At 59.1% G+C, this 15,955-nt stretch overlaps 2 protein-coding genes across 12 annotated transcripts; one reads left to right on the top strand and one right to left on the bottom strand.

Moving 5' to 3' along the window:
• Nucleotides 1-3,227: 3,227 nt before the first annotated feature.
• LOC144615886 (uncharacterized) lies at nt 3,228-9,319 on the bottom strand. 11 transcript variants are annotated; one of them, XM_081795938.1, is made up of 4 exons: nt 8,415-9,319; nt 5,921-7,965; nt 5,493-5,625; nt 3,228-5,292 (listed from the first exon to the last, which is right to left on the bottom strand). In XM_081795938.1, exons 3-4 carry the CDS (start codon nt 5,527-5,529, stop codon nt 4,385-4,387), a joined length of 945 nt encoding a protein of 314 aa, XP_081652064.1. In that variant the 5' UTR covers nt 5,530-5,625; nt 5,921-7,965; nt 8,415-9,319; the 3' UTR covers nt 3,228-4,384. The 11 variants fall into 11 exon arrangements, with proteins under 11 accessions (XP_081652064.1, XP_081652065.1, XP_081652071.1 ...); XM_081795939.1 differs by having other exon boundaries at nt 5,493-6,368; nt 7,885-7,965; XM_081795945.1 differs by having other exon boundaries at nt 5,493-6,368; nt 7,885-7,965; nt 8,424-9,319.
• Nucleotides 9,320-9,591: 272 nt separating this feature from the next.
• Nucleotides 9,592-14,453, top strand: IRX2 (iroquois homeobox 2). Its single transcript, XM_060634322.3, has 5 exons — nt 9,592-10,082; nt 11,398-11,803; nt 12,055-12,795; nt 13,588-13,662; nt 14,379-14,453. The coding sequence occupies exons 1-4, from the start codon at nt 9,834-9,836 to the stop codon at nt 13,638-13,640; spliced, it is 1,449 nt and encodes a 482-aa protein (XP_060490305.3). The 5' UTR covers nt 9,592-9,833; the 3' UTR covers nt 13,641-13,662; nt 14,379-14,453.
• Nucleotides 14,454-15,955: the final 1,502 nt, after the last annotated feature.

The following is a 15,955-nucleotide window of genomic DNA, read 5'->3' as shown; positions in this document are numbered from 1 at the left end:
GGCTGCTGGGAACATCCGTGTGCAGAGTCGGTGTGAATGCACGTTTCTGTTTCTCTGGGACCAATGCCCAAGAACGCAACTGCCGGACTCCGTGGGAGTTTCAAGTTTTGTTTTGGAAGAAACTGCCCAACTGTTTTCCAGAGTGAATGTACCATTCTGTTATGCCCACCAGCAAGGTGTGGATGTGTCCGCTTCTCCACGTGGTCACCAGCATTCGAGGGTGTCACTCTTCTATTTACCTTTGCCATTCGAGGGGGGGTCATGCCTTTCATTGTGGTTTTAATTTGCATTTCCTTGATGACATTGAACATCTGTTCATGTGCTTATTTTCCATCTCTATATCCTTTTTGGTGAAATGTCCTCTTAGATCTTTTGTCCAAATTCCAAATGATGGTCTCCTGTCATTGTTTTCTTTCTTTCTTTGTTTGCTTTGCTTTGTTTTAGTGTTCTTTATATATTGTAGATACTAGTCCTTTGTTGGATATGTGTTTTGCAGATAATTCCCTCACTCTGCAGCTCATCTTTTCGTTCTTTTACAAATATCTTTCACAAAAAGAATAATAGTTAAAACTGGAAGTGTCTTTCCCAGAACAAAAACTTTAATTTGGATCAAGTTCAATTAATCAAATTTTCCTTTTCTGGGTATGCCTTTTCTGGCCTAAGAATTCACTGCCTAGCTCCTAGATCTTAAAGATTTTCTTCTATGTTTTTCTCAAAGTTCTACAATTCCATTTAAGTCAGTGATCCGTTTTTAGTTCATTATTGAGCAACGTGTGAGAGTTGGGCTGACATGTTGTACATGTTGTTGTTTTTCTGGGAATGTCCACTGACTCCAGCGCCATATGTGGAAAAGACTAACTTTCCTCCATTGAATCGTTTTTCATTGTCATCAAACAGGTCAGGCTCGTGTGGGTCTGTGTCTGTGCTCTCTATTCTGCTCCGATGGTCTACATGTCTGTCCCTCCACCAGCACCACATGCTCCGGACTCTGGTAGCCATGTAACGTCTTAAAATAAAATCGACTGATTCCCCCTACTTTGTCCTTCACCAAAATTATTTAAGCAGTACTAATGGCCATGCCTTTAAGAATAAATTTGGGAATTGATCTGCCTGTATCCACAAAATTCTTGCTGGAATCAAATTAATTTTTTAAATACTATAACTCTTTCCCACCCTGAATATTTTATGTAAAATATCATCACCGTTCAGTTTGCTCATGTTCAAGTTTCCTTTTCCCAAATGTCAACACGCATTCATTCAGTCAACCCAATTAATTGCTGTGAGCACCTGCTATGTGCTGGGAACAGCACAGGTCATTCCGGATGCAAAACAGAAAATGCGTGCCCACTTTGCTCAAGGAATGCAAGTTTGGGGGCCGATGGCTAACTCGGGAATTTTCTTTTTAATGTTTATTTATTTTTGAGAGAGAGAGAGACAGAGTGATAGTGGGGGAGGGGCAGAGAGAGAGGGAGACACAGAATCCGAAGCAGGCTCCAGGCTCCGAGGTGTCAGCGGGGCTCGAACTCACGAACTGTGAGATCATGACCTGAGCAAAGTTGGACGCTCAACCAACTGAGCCATCCAGGTGCCCCTAACTCAGGGATTTTTTAAAAACTCCACGTTATTTTCAATGTGCATATCTATTAGGTCCTAAAGTTTAACACCCAAAATTGATCATGCTGTACATTGGAGAGCCAGGGCTCCTGTCATCTGATCTGCCCCATGACCGGAGGTCCACGACGCTCAGGTGCAGGGGACTGCCCCAGGGGGAAGCAGTGGTGAAATCTACACAAGTGTCCGGGTCAGTTCTCCGTTCATCTCCCTCGGCTCCTTGCTGTGCCCCTTACAAGTAAAAATGAACAACCAGGAGTGAGCCATTCATCCACCCATTCTTTCATTCATTCATTTATTCAACACTTATTTAGTGTTCATGACTTTCCCAGGCTTGGACTGGGGGGTGGAAGAATGAGGTCAGAGAGCCCGCCTACCCGGACGCCAGCAGGTCCCAAGGAGAAAGAGGGGGAAGGACTGACGGGGTGAAGCAATCTGTAGAGGCCAGGCCAGGGAGGGAATGTGGCTGCTGGTGGAAAGGCCAGTGGGCCAGGGTGCTGCGAGCAGAGAGCCGGGGAGCTGCCAGCCTACAGCTGTGGGCAGAAACGAGTTCCAAAGGGCTCTCGGCCATGTTGGCACAGGGAAGCTTTCGGAAGTGCGGTGGTTCCCAGGCAAGAGTGCCCACCTCCTGGCCAGGCTCTAAACAGGTTGGGGAGCAGAATGACATATGCAGACCACTATGATCGCTGACGGGCCAGGCCAAAGGACCCGGCCTCGCGGCCTCTCCCACTGAGCAAGGGCTCTGAGCAGATTTGTATGTGAAGACCCAGATCCCTCTGGCTGCAGCGGAGAGGAGAGTGAGAGTGCCTTGTTTCTAGAAGGAGCTCGAGGCAAGAAAGGCCGGAGGAGTCTCCTCCAGGAGTGTGGCGGTGTTGAAGGGCCACAGCCTGGCAGAGCAGCACCGTCCGTCTCCCGGGCCCGCCTCTCTTCTCCTTTCCTCGCTAGGCTGTGTGCTGCCCCCAGCCCGTCTCTCTAACCTCGATTGGAATTTCTTAAAGATGTTCACTGTGACATCAGGGAAGATGCGGGAATGCACTCAGCGTCCAGGCAAGCCTCTCCCCACGGACACTTGCAGCGCTCCCTGAACCTTCCCCTTCCCTGGAGGCCTCAGTGCCCACGGTGCCCCCCACCCAGAGCAGAGCCAGGGGCCAGGCCCACCTCCCACAAGGCGAGGCAGTGACTCTGCAGACCCCAGATGGAAGGCACAGTGATCCTGGGGAGCCTGCTGCCCAAGCAGCCCGTCCCCCTGCCGGGCCTCGGATAATGGCACAAAGACATACACACAGGTGACAAAATCCATTTAAAGGTCTGAACGGCAAACCCAAGACCTAGTTGTTTGTTTTGTTTGTTTTGTTTTAATTTTTTTAATGTTTATTTATTTTGGAGAGAGACAGAGCATGAGAAGAGGAGGGCCAGAGAGAGAGGGAGACAGAATCCGAAGCAGGCTCCAGGCTCCGAGCAGTCGGCACAGAGCCCGACGCGGGGCTCGAACTCACGGACCACGAGATCATGACCTGAGCCAAAGTCTGATGCTTGACGGACTGAGTCACCCAGGCACCTCCTTGTTTTGTTTTTAAGTAAAACCCCTAAATTATACTTCTTCTGTAGTATAACACTTTTTAAAATGCTAACTCTTATTTTTTATTTTCATTTTCAACACAAAATATTTCCACACGATAGAAATGTACAGAGTAACATAACTGCATGTGACCGTCATTCCAAGTTAATAATCATTCACCTTTTGTGGGACATTTACATCAGATACGCTTTTCGGAATTAAAACGTCACCAATAGCGCTGGACCCCCCTCCAAATCCCACCCCCCCCCCCTTCACAAGTACTCAGGCACCCTGCAGGGGAGTGGAGGCCTTCCTTCCCACACTGTGACAGCAGCCTCTGGGACAGCCCCCCACCCCGTCTGTAAATAGCACAGAATATTGTCATTCGTAAAACTCCACCCTCTGCATCATCTTGCCCGAATCCTTTTCCTTTTTGAGGATCATTGTTTCTCACTCAGCTTTGTACCTTCAGGACTTACACATTTTGACCCAAGGAGCACTACCTTCAAGCACACTCACCCCTGGGGACCACCGTATTCCAGGAAACATGCCCCACGTTGCGTCTCCAGGCCTGCACTGACTGTGGTCCGGGGGTCTCCAGTTTGCACTTGGCAAACAACGCTGCCTGCCGGGCTGTGCTTGGCCACCCCTCCCTGCCTCCACTGGCCTGCTCTCTGTGGTGGACCAGGAAGCAGTGGGTTGCAGACCAGAGAAGTGGGTGTCTGCTGACCTCCCACGTGCTGCCCAACAGCTCCCTACTTTCCTCTCAGCAATTTAAGCCAGCACTGCAGTGAGAGACATTCCCTGTGCCTGCACCCTGGGGCCTAGTCCGGTGGCCTCCAGTGGACGGAAAGTCGCATCTGGGCCACTCTCTGATTTCCCATCACGAGGGAGCTGGGGCATCCTTGAGCCTTTTCAGACCTGCTCTCCGCAGAGTCTGTGCCTATCTCGGGTCCATTTTTCCACCAAATGGCTCGTCTTCACTCACAGACTCTGAGGGTTCTTTCTGACTGCACAGCAATGCTTGTCCTGTCTGCAAACGCTCCCAGTGTCCTCCCCCTGGCGGGGTCGGCCATTTCTACGCTGCCCAACTGAAGTTTTCATGATGACTGTTTTGGTGCAATTTGTCAAAAGGCTTCCGCATGCTCTCCGGTTTTTCAAAAGAAAAACAAAACAAATCCAAAGCAAAAGAGAAACAAAACCGTCCTGCCCTCCCTACCTAAGCAATCCCAGGTGTGCCACAGCCTCCGGGAGAGCTTGGTAGGGGCCGGGCTGGCCTGTGCGCCTGCCCTGTGCCCCCGAGTCGGCGGTCTGGGCGAGCTGTTTTGGGGTACACACGGCCGACGAGGAGTGAGCCCGAGGCGATGCGACACGGCCCCAGACAGGCGCTAAAGCAGCCGTCAGACGTCTGAAGAGAAGCCTCCTTCGCCAGCGTATTCCTGCGAGCGGGGGTCCTACCTGCTCCTGCGCCCGCGGGCTCCGCTCGGTCCGCGCCGCCGGCCCCCGGAGGTGCGCCCCCCGCTCGAGCGGCGACGGCCAAGCCGAGGTGGGGGGGGGGGAGCGGGGGGCGCTGCCGCGGGGCGGGGAGGGGGGCAGCTGAGTTGTCCCGAACACTGTTTGCCTTGCAGAAACACTTAAAAAAAAAAAAAAAAAAAAAAAAAAGCCGAAACGCGAACCAGGAGCACAACGAAGCCAGACCCCGGCCCGACCGCCGCTCTGTCCGCGCAGGAGCGGGGAGACCCAACCGGAGGCGCGCGGGCGCGTGTCCGCGAGCGCGCGCGGGGGAGAGGCCAGGGGGGCGGGGGGGGGGGGGGGCTCGCCCACCTGCCTCCCGCGCGGATCGCTGACCCACGCGGGCCGCTCCCGACGCGGGTCTCCGGGAACGGAATTCGGGCCCGGGGGCTGCGCGCCGGAGGCGGGGGAAGCGGCGGCAGAGGAGCTGGGAGGACGCGGACGGGGGGAGGCGGGGGGCGGGCAGGGACAGAGGCCGCCGGACGCGCGGAAGGGGGGACGCGTCGGAGGCGGGCGCCGCGGGGAGGACGCACACTCGGCTGCCCGCGCGAAGGGACCGGGGTCTGCCGTCGCTACGCTCGAGTCAGCGACCGGTAACCAAACACCGGTGCCTGGGGAGCCAGAGAGGTGCCCTCGGTGCTGGGGTCCCGACGCCACGGGCTGCCCCCGGCCTCTGGGGGCCGCGCCCTCGGGTCTCCTCCCGCGAGGCCGCAGGCGGCTCCAGGCCAGGGGCGAGGGGACTCCCCACCCCACCCCCACCCCCGCCTGCCAGGGTTCCCCCGCGCGCGCGCTCTGCGGGGACAGGTCTCACCGGAACCGTGTTTGAGAACCTCCGAAGAGCGCCGCATCTGCAGCCCCGTCAGACGAGCCCGGAGGTACCCGCGCCGGAGAGAGATTCGCGTCTCGTTGGGACTTGCTCTTCGCGCAGTTCACGGCGGCCAGCGCTGCTTTGCGAGAAACAGAGGGAGACGGAAACAAAGGAAGTTGAAGACCCGAACTTCGTGACCCCCGACTCCTTCTGGCTGCGTTTGCTGCAGGGCCCCAGGAAGTCGTGGGCCAGCAGCGAGCCGGGATTCGGAACACGCTGGGCAGGTGCCCTGACGCGCGCACGCCGATGTGGCGAAAGTCACAGCCCTGGGGGCAAATGTGTACGCTTCACCTTAATCGACCCCCTCCCCCCCCCATTACACGTTCCATTTTCTAAGTGTTGCCACCAACCCTACAAACGGCGCCCATTACCCGGCAGTGAGACAGAGTGAAACAAGTTCGTGCGCGGCTTCGGTTCATCGAAACGCCCCGGCCTAGTTTTCCTTCTTCCCCAAGTTAAAGCGACGCGGGCAGAGGTAGGCCGGGCCGGGGCGAGAGCGCCCACCGCCGTTCAGTGGCCGGGGACTGCGCCGGGGCCACCGCTGCAGGGACCAGGCCGCAGCCGCGGGCCACAGCGCCCCCTCGCCGCCCGCGCGCACGACTCCCGGGCCCGCGCCGCTCCCCGGCCTCCCCGCGCCCCGCCCGAGAGCCCAGGGCCGACCGAGTCTGCAAGGCGGCCCGGCCGGCGCCGCCAGCTCCTTCCGAGAGACCCTCGGGCGCAAGCCCGGCTCCAGGCCTTTCTCCGCGCTCGGCCTCGCAGGACGCCCCGGCTCCTTGAAACGTGCGTGTCCACGCCGACTCGCTCTAAAGGCACCGGCGGCTGTGGGGACAAGACACAGAAATGCGACGGTGTTAACTTCTTTTCATCAGCGCGCGGAGGGGAGGAGAGGGAAACCGAGCCCGAAACCGCGCGCCGCCTACGTGACGGTTACGAGCCATCGCGCTGTCACCGCAGCTGGCCGGGGCTGCCGCGCGGGCCTCGCCTCTGTCCGCCGCTCCGGCTCGGACGCCACGAAAACAGCCGCGGCCGGGCGCCCGGACACCCCTCGCCCGCCACCAAAGCGCCCGGGTCCCCGCCCTGCTGCACGGGCGGCCAGTGGGGCCCGGGGCCAGCGGCTCGCTCCCCGCGCGGCCTGCGCCCTCCGCGGTCACCGGGGACGGAGTTCGCCACCCTCGCGGGCGGCCGCGTGCCGAGCCACCGCGTCGGGCCTCCTCGCTTGCAGCCTGTTTTTCCCACTGACTTGTTTTAAAAGAAGAGCCAGCCAACTTTAATCCAAGACAAGGAAAGTGACTTTAAAAAAAAAAAAAATCCGGGAGCTTTAACGTGAAACGAAGTTTATACATTCCAGGAACAATGCGGAGCGTAAGTTTTAATGTCTCTGCGTAGGCATGTTAATTTGCTACAGTCACTACCAATAAAAGCGGCAGGCACTGCGATTCGACTGTTTAATAGTGCAAGGTAGACGGTTTTTATTAGTAGCAGGCAGCAGGATGAAGAATTTGGATTTCAGCGGAGGGGTGTAATTGCGGGGGGAAATACGCGGGAGGAAGAGGCTGTCTTCACAATCAGCAGCTCGCGCGAAAGAGGCGAAGAGGAGACAGCCGTGGTGGAGACGCGCCCTGGGCGGCGGGAGCCTCTCCAAAGCCACGTGGCCTTGTCTGCTTATATACTTAATTGATGTCAAAATCGACTGTATCCGGAGCATACGCTCCTGCTCCAAACTGGGGATGTTTTTGTAATAATTCGCTGTTTTCTTTTCTGCCCCTGGCAGAGATCAGGCCCAAGGGGGGTGGAGGGAGAGAGAGGGAGGGCGAGGGGACGAGCCCCAAATGCTAATGAAACACAGCGGGAACTGGCCTTTGGAAATGGAAACATTGCAGGCCAATCATCCTTGGTGATAAACATTAGACCTGATTTTTTTTTCGCTTAAACTATCTAATTGGAAGCGAACCCCCGAAGCCTGCAATCTGATCCGTTGGCTGTTGCGTTTGTCATCCCACCTGGGTGACTCTCTTTCGAGGCCTCTACCTCCCAGAATCCCCTCTCTGGAAGACCAAAAACATCCCAGACCCCGACGCTGGTATGCTCCCTCCATTTTCTCTTTCCTTTTCGACACTTCAATAATTGCTGTAAAGTCTGCCCTACACTGAGTTAGGACGGCCCACGTGGGGCAGCAGCGTGGTGGGAACCACGGGGCTGGGTCCTCCAAGTGGCCCAGTGTGTGGGAAGCGGCGATGTGGAGGTTGAAGCCAGGAGGCTGGATTTTAGGAAGGGGGGAGCCCTGGGCAGGCAGGAGCCCGAAGACTGGTGGCGGCTGGAGGCAACGGGCACCTACTAGGAGCCAGAAGCCTGCAGGCCACGGAGGATGGGTTCTTCTCAAGCCCGACACCTGAGTTTGGGACGGGCTCCCCTGGACCTAGGGAAAGACAAACGCAGCTTAACTATGTCTTCAAAGTTCTGCTGGCCAACAGGACTGGGCTGCAGCCTAGCCCGGGGTCTGCCCCCGCAGGACCTTAACAGAACTCGGTGCAGCGAAGTGTGGGGGCGAGAGGGCTGCAGGCCGAGCCCTCACCTGCAGCGATTGGACCTTACAGGAAACCTTTCCGAGGCGGCCTCTGGGGAAGGGGCACCTGTTGGGTGGGCGTCAGCCCAGGACCGCACACACGGATACCCGGGTGGACCTCCTGAGCAACCCCCCCCCCTCGGGGACCAGTACCCCCTCCCCCAGCACCCTCCTGCCCCTGGTGGGGGAGGGGTGGAAGAGGGGCAATGGAGTGAAGTGTTTTCTGGGGCTGGGGTCCCAGGGCCCGCCGCTAAGCATCTCCCCTCCGGGCCCCCAGAGGCACGTCCCGAGCCGCCAGTTACCTGGGCTACCTCTGCCGCTGCCTGCGCTCCTGCCAGCGGCCTGGCTCCTTCTCCTTCCTCCCCAAGTGACAGCAAGGCTTCGCTTCGTGCCAGAGGCGGTCTGTCCGGTGACAGTCATTCTCTAGAATGCTTTACGACACACGTCTGACGGAGGAGTCAACTTATTAAAATAAAATCAGATAAAACTCTCGGGGGAGGGGTGGCATCTTCGCGGGTGGGACACGGGCGGCGTGTGTCTAAACCTTCCCCAAAGCGGAAAGTCCTCACGCCCAGAGCCCCGGGTCTCCGCTGTGGACTTCGGGGCAGCAAGCTCACCTCTGGGCCCTCCTGGCAGTCCGCGAGGAAGGCGCCCGGGATCCGGGTCCCGCAGGGACACGCGGGACGGCGCGGGGCAGGCGACCGGACCCGAGGCCACGCGGGGCGCCTTCCACGGCGAGGCAGAGGGGACCCGGGAAGGTGGAGGTGAGAGCCGCGCACGCCACCCCCAGGAGGACCCGGGCCGCCGGCGCTGCCATCCCGCCCTCCCTTCGGCCCGCGGCTCCCGGCCGGAGCCTGGGGACACGCGCGCGGTCACCTGGGCCGGCCTCTTCGTAGCGCAGAGCGGGGCGCGGGCCGTGCGTCCCCCAAGTGGACCAGACCGGCCTGCGTGCGGACGGCCTCCGCTCAGTCCCCGCGGGCCGAACGGGGAGGGGGGGGGGAGGCAGTGGCTGCGGGGGGTGGGGGGGCACGAGGAAGGTGACGGGGGCGGCGGCGGGGAGCAGGCCGGCGGAGGAGGTGGGGGGGGGGGCGGCGGGAGTACGATCGAGTGGGAGGGGGCGCGCGCCGGGGCTCGGGGCTCGGCCGGGCCGGGCTGCGGGGCCGCGGGCCGCGGGCTGGGGCTGCGCGGGAGGCGACTGCGCCACAAAAGCCTGCGCGTCCCTCCCTCCTTCTCCCCCGCCCTCCCGCCGCCGCCTCCTCCTCCTCCTCCTCCTCCTCCTCCTCCTCCGCCCTCCCCTCCCCGCCCCTCCCCCGGCCGCGGCCCGGCAGCGGGAGCGGGCGGAGCGGGCGGAGCGGGCGGAGCAGGGGAGGGGGCGGGCGCCCGAATATGCAGATGAGCGCGTGACGGACAGCTCCGCGTTCCAATGTCCCTCGGAAACTCGAGCGCTCCTTCCTCAACTCCTCACTCCCGACTCCAGACTCCCCCAAACCCCGACCGCCGGCCTGGCGCGCGGCTGCGCCCACCGGCTCCGCGCCGCTGCCGCCGCCGCCCCGCCGCTCCCCCGGCCCGCGGGCCTCGCAGGCTAGTGCGCGGGCCGGCCCGCCTCGGCCCGCGGCCCCCGCGCCCGCCGCCGCGCCGCGCCCCGGCCGGGCGTGGATGGAGGGCGCCGCGCGCCCTGCCCGCTGCTCGGCGTGACGCGGGCCCGGCGCCCCGCGCCCACCATGTCCTACCCGCAGGGCTACCTGTACCAGGCGCCCGGCTCGCTGGCGCTCTACTCGTGCCCGGCGTACGGCGCGTCGGCGCTGGCGGCGCCGCGCAGCGAGGAGCTGGCCCGCTCGGCGTCGGGCTCGGCGTTCAGCCCTTACCCGGGCTCCGCGGCCTTCACGGCGCAGGCGGCCTCCGGCTTCGGCAGCCCGCTGCAGTACTCGGCCGACGCCGCCGCCGCCGCCGCCGGCTTCCCGTCCTACATGGTAACCGCGCGCGGGCGAGTGCCGGGGCGGGGGGGGGGGGGGGCGCGATCGGGACGCGAGGGCGCGGGGAGGGTGCCGTGGGCGGTGGCTCCGGGGTCTCGGACCCGGGCCGTTCGCGCCGCTGGCGGGCCCGGCCGGCCCGGCGACGTTACTCAGGCCGGGGGTCCGTGCAGCTTCTCCCCTGGCTCCCGGGGTGACGTTCCCAAAGAGCCCGAAAAGTGCGACCCCGCTGTTGGGGTCGGGAATCCGTCCCGGGTGGTCCTCGGTTCGCGCGCCAAAGCCTGGCGAGGGGTCCGGAGCGGGCCGGGGGCGCGCTCCCCTTGGCTCGGGGAGCGAGTCTCGGCTCCTCTGGGGCCTCCGCGGCGACCGCGGAGCGCTTGGGGGTTACTCTTGGGGCTTGGGGTCACCGGGTTGGGGGAGCGGGGGGAGCAGCGGGCGGCGGCTCCGGGACCCCTCCTGGTGCGCCACGATCTCGGCCTTTATCTGTCCCACAGGCCGAGCTTTCGAAAAACGGTGTGGGCGGGCGTGTGGCAGCCCCGGTCGCCGCGCCCGTCCCCTGCGTGCCGCGGCCAGCTACTGCTCCCCCGACCGGGGGTCGGCCCGCGCGCCTCTGGTTCCGCAGCTGGGCCCGGCCCGGGTGCTGGTGACGCCCGTTTCGGGCGAGCGAGGCCGTTACGGGGGGAGCCGGGGGGAGGGGGGGTTGTCGCCGCAGCCCGCCCTCGGTGGGATTCCAGGGCAGCGGCCCTGTCGCCGGGGCCTTGGCGGAGGCTGCAAATGTCTCGAATTTAAACGTTAAAGGCTGAATTAAAATGCTAATTACCGCGTATTTGAAGAATTCGAAACGGTGACTGGCTTCTGAGTTGCAAATTGGATTTGCCGAGCTTTAGAGCGGTGAATAGCCGAGCGGGGGCTCTGGGGTGGTTTTTTAACCATATAAGGGCGGGGAAGGGGGAGAAGGGGGAGCCAGCCAGAGAAATTTAGATATCAAGAAAGTACCTGCGGGCCTGTGTCTGTGCACGTCCGCGTGCATCCGTGCCCGCAGCTCAGGGACAACGGGGGGAAGTTGTGCGGTTTTAGCAAAGTGAAATAGTTCAAAAATTCGAGGTTAGAACTGCAGCGTTTTCGTGGTCAACAGCCTGTCTTGCGTTATGCGCTGCGGGCTATTTTTTTTTTTTTTTTTTTTCTTCCCCCTGCTCTTTTGCTGCCGGGAAATGAGGCTCCAGCGCGGTCCTGACCCTGGGAACGGCAGCGTCGGGAGGGCGGGTGCGGGCCAGGTCCCCGCGCACCCCATTCACCAGGCTCTTGTCGGTTCCAGGGCGCGCCCTACGACGCGCACACGACCGGGGTGGCGGGCGCCATCAGCTACCACCCGTACGGCAGCGCGGCCTACCCTTACCAGCTCAACGACCCCGCGTACCGCAAGAACGCCACGCGGGACGCCACGGCCACGCTCAAGGCCTGGCTGAACGAGCACCGCAAGAACCCGTACCCCACCAAGGGCGAGAAGATCATGCTGGCCATCATCACCAAGATGACCCTCACGCAGGTGTCCACCTGGTTCGCCAACGCGCGCCGGCGCCTCAAGAAGGAGAACAAGATGACGTGGGCCCCGAGGAACAAAAGCGAGGACGAGGACGAGGAGGAGGGCGACGCGGCGAGGAGCAAGGGGGAGAGTCCAGACAAGGCGCAGGAGGGCACCGAGACCTCGGCCGAGGACGAAGGTGAGCGGGGCCGCGGCTGGCGCGAGGCCGCGGGGAGCTTTCTCCCCAGGCGGGCGCAGAGCCGAGGTCCGGGGAGACGCCGCGCGCCGCCACCCAGGATCGCGTGGGGCCGGTCGAGTCCTCGGGCGCTTCCCGGGGGAGGCCCTGCTGCCCCCGCCCCGGGGTCGTGGCCGGGGTGGGGGATCACGTGGGGGGCGCGGGGGGTGGGGGTGCTGTCCCCGCGCACCACAGCCGTGCCCGCGCCCCTGCAGGGATCAGCCTGCACGTCGACTCGCTCACGGATCACTCGTGCTCGGCCGAGTCGGACGGGGAGAAGCTGTCTTGTCGGGCGGGGGACCCCCTGTGCGAGTCGGGCTCGGAGTGCAAAGATAAGTACGACGACCTGGAGGACGACGAGGACGACGAGGACGACGGCGAGCGGGACCTGGCGCCGCCCAAGCCCGTGACCTCGTCGCCGCTCACCGGCGTGGAGGCGCCGCTGCTGAGCCCCCCGCCCGAGGCCGCGCCCCGCGGTGGCGGCGGAGGCGGCGGCGGCGGCGGCGGCGGCGGCGGCAAGATGCCCCTGGGCAGCCGGACGTCGCCGGGCGCGCCGCAGCCCGCCAGCAAGCCCAAGCTGTGGTCTCTGGCCGAGATCGCCACGTCGGACCTCAAGCAGCCGAGCCTGGGCCCGGGCTGCGCGCCGCCGGGGCTGCCCGCGGCCGCCGCGCCCGCCTCGACCGGGGCGCCTCCGGGCGGCTCCCCGTACCCCGCCTCGCCGCTGCTCGGCCGCCACCTCTACTACACGTCGCCCTTCTACGGCAACTACACAAACTACGGGAACTTGAACGCGGCGCTGCAGGGCCAGGGGCTCCTGCGGTACAACTCGGCGGCCGCGGCCCCCGGAGAGGCGCTGCACTCGGCGCCCAAGGCGGCCAGCGACGCGGGCAAGGCGGGCGCGCACCCGCTGGAGCCCCACTACCGGCCCCCGGGCGGCGGCTACGAGCCCAAGAAAGGTAGGCTGCCTGCGGCGCGCGGGTCCCCGGGGAGCCAGCACCCCCCCCCCCCAGAAAGCCGGGCGAGGGGCCGGGGCGACCCTGGGGCGCGGCAGGGGGAGCCTTTGTTGTTGAAGGGAGGGCAGGGAGTAGGCGGAAAGCCGGGCTCCACCAGCAGTCGCGGGGAGTGGGGGGGCGTGTAGCACGGGGTTGGGGGGGGGAGGGAAGGGCCGAGCGCCCCTGGCCTTGCAGGAAGGCTTGCCCCTAATTGTCTCGGTTTTACTTAGCTTACCGTTGTTATTACTGTTAGTATTATTATCTTGATTGATTCGTTTCGGCAAAAGACCGATTGTCACCAAATGCAAATTGCAGTTTGCCTTCCCGTTGGTTGGGCTTAAGCTGCAGAGTGTTCTGGGTTCCCGGAGCCTCAACTGACTCTCCGCTCCCGCCTTTGCCGGCAAGGAAACAAACCGTCCTAGCAACTCTGAGAGTCGCCCGTTCTTCCAAATAGACAGCGAGAATCTCGGCCCCTTCCGCTGGCCTCTCCCGGGTGCCTCCATTGCTCCTAATTCAGGCTGGAGTTGTTAAGACCTGTGGAGGGAACTCAAGGGGGCAGGAAGAGAAAACGGGAAGAGGAAACATGCCCCCAGTCTGTCTCCAACAGTGGGGGGAGGGGGGAGACAGTTCCCCCAAAGTGTTTTGTGCGTTTGGGGAGCGAGTGTGCATGGGTGTGCGGGCTGGTGGGTGTGCAGCTGTCTGCGAGACAGATGGCTCTGGGGTCAGGTTCTGACTAACTGCCCCCTCCCCTGACAGATGCCAGTGAGGGCTGCACCGTGGTCGGTGGGGGCGTCCAGCCCTACCTATAGAAGCCCCAGCTCAGCAATGCAAGTAAGTGGGGACCCTGGTGTCACCTCCCACCCCCCCCCCCCCCCCCCAGCCTCCCTCCACCAAGTGAGCTGTAACCTTGCTTAATGTATGTTTGCTGCCTCTAGTCCTGGAGTCTGAGGACAGAGCACTGCAGCGTTCTTTGGTCTTTTTGTTTTGTTTTGTTTTGTTTTGTTTTGTTTTGTTTTTCCTTTAAGTGGGAACCTAGCTGGTCTCTATAGAGTCCCCCCTTTGCCACTCCAGTTCTGCTTTGAAGAATCACTCCTTTCACTGGAATATGTATACGGCACCAGTGCTGTTGTTTCCTCTTTGAAAAATAGATTACTAAAATTTGGGTATCTGTATGCAGTGGGGGACCGTTTTTACTGCACTACACACATAAATAGCTCTGATGAGCTGGTGTTGCAGAGCGTGGGGCATCAGAGCCTTTAGAGGTGGTGTTTGCAGAGTAAGCCTGAAGAGAAGTGAGCCGCACTGGCCGTTTATCAGGCCTGGCCCCCGTGTCCAGATGGACTAGATAGGACCCTGCAGTTCGCCTGGCTCACAGCAGCATCTCAGAAAAATGCCTACTTTACAACTAGGCAAAATTACTAATCACACATCTCGAAGATGTTGGGAGAGAGGCGGAATCATTTCAGGTCGACTCATTCTTGTAATGTGATAATGTTGATGTGGAACTGAAGGATTTGGGATGATTTGGTTTTTTCCTTGGTCCACAGGTAGGTGTCACAATTGCTTTGGAAAAAAAAAAAAAAGTCAGCAGGCCATTCTCTCTCCCCAAGTTCATAAATATACAGATAGAAAAAACCCATCTCTAAATCCGGACCGCATCTTGCCCCACTGTAAAGGAGAAGGAGCCACAGACTCTGACAGAACAGACCTTTGTTGGACATAACGTGAATTTGTTGGCATAGTATAGCTTCCCCCGATGTATGTGTGACTTTTGAAAACAATCTTTTTTCTCAGGATATCTTGAATTGATCACTTCATTGCCACGGTATATATTCTATAGGTGTGATAGGATTTACTGTAAAATTTATTTGTAAAAGATGTACACAGTAGAAATAAAACGTGATTGAAGAACTTGAGTACTTAAGAAGTGGAAACAAATTTGATATTTATTTTTATAATGATATAAAGCTTCTAGTAATTTATGCAAGTTGTATTGCAATGGAATCTAAACTTTTTGTAAATAAATTCTGCCTGGTTTTTATTTGAACATTGCTGGTTATACAATCTTTGTTGGTTGTCTAACAAGAATTCTCTACTAATTTATATCTTAAATTGTAAATAAAAACAGACTAGTCTACAACAATATGGTGTTTGGGGCTCATTTTTCCTAGGAGAGTGATTTGGGTAGGGAGCCCCAGTTCGTAGCAGCCCCTCCTCGCCCCCCCCCAGGTGATATGACCTCAGGCATTTTAATGAAAATGTGTAAAATAATCTCTCCCTTCTCCTGCTCAAAAAAAAAAAAAAAAAAAAAAAAAAGGAGGGGGTGGAGGAGAAAGGCAGATGAAAAAGAAATACACAGCAGGCCAATAATGTACAGCTTTAGAATATTTATATGCACATGTATTGCAAGAAAATTAAGATTTTTGTGCTCTGAATATGCAAATTACTTGTTAGCCTACATTTTTTTTTTAACTTGGCAAAATTCAATGACCTGCCGTACTTTCGCATCAGGATCCATTTTATATTTATTTCCATGCTGGCTTATTGAACCTCCTCAGGAACGTAAGCCTGAGAATCGCGATAAAAGCCTGCAGTGCAGAGTCACTCCTCCGACCATAAATTACTGATGGAAGTAATTGTTTATTTTAAAGCCCAAATTACCCAAATTGGCATAGATTATTCGGATTTATTGAATGACTCCGTAGCTCTCCTTTTCATATAACTCACGTTGAACGCAAGGCGAAAATCTGGGAGGAGAGATTTATTTTCCTTTCAGTGGCTCTTACCCTTACCCTGGGGGGAAAGAAAAGTGTAAACGACCTTAGACTGCGGCCTGGGCTGCTCACTCTCTAATTATAGGACAAGTCCAGAATTTGTAGGCAAGTAGCGTATTCCCTTTGACTGGTATCATAAAAGCAGCAAACCTGTCACCTTAATTTTCAGCAAAATTATATGGATATCCATATAATATAATTTCAGAAAAGAAATGAACAATCATTTGTTTCCTTTCCAAAGATAAATTGAGTGAATATAACTTACGGTTATAAAACAAGAATAATAGCTTCTTAGATTGCCCTTTAATCAATCATACACTTATCTTTCAAGAGGTTCATCTATTTTATTC

This window comes from Panthera onca, chromosome A1 (genome assembly GCF_046562875.1).
Source record: "Panthera onca isolate mPanOnc1 chromosome A1, mPanOnc1 haplotype 2, whole genome shotgun sequence".
NCBI classification, from domain to species: domain Eukaryota; kingdom Metazoa; phylum Chordata; class Mammalia; order Carnivora; family Felidae; genus Panthera; species Panthera onca.
Note: the sequence above shows the minus strand (reverse complement) of the source record. Positions and strands in the feature narration are given on the sequence as shown.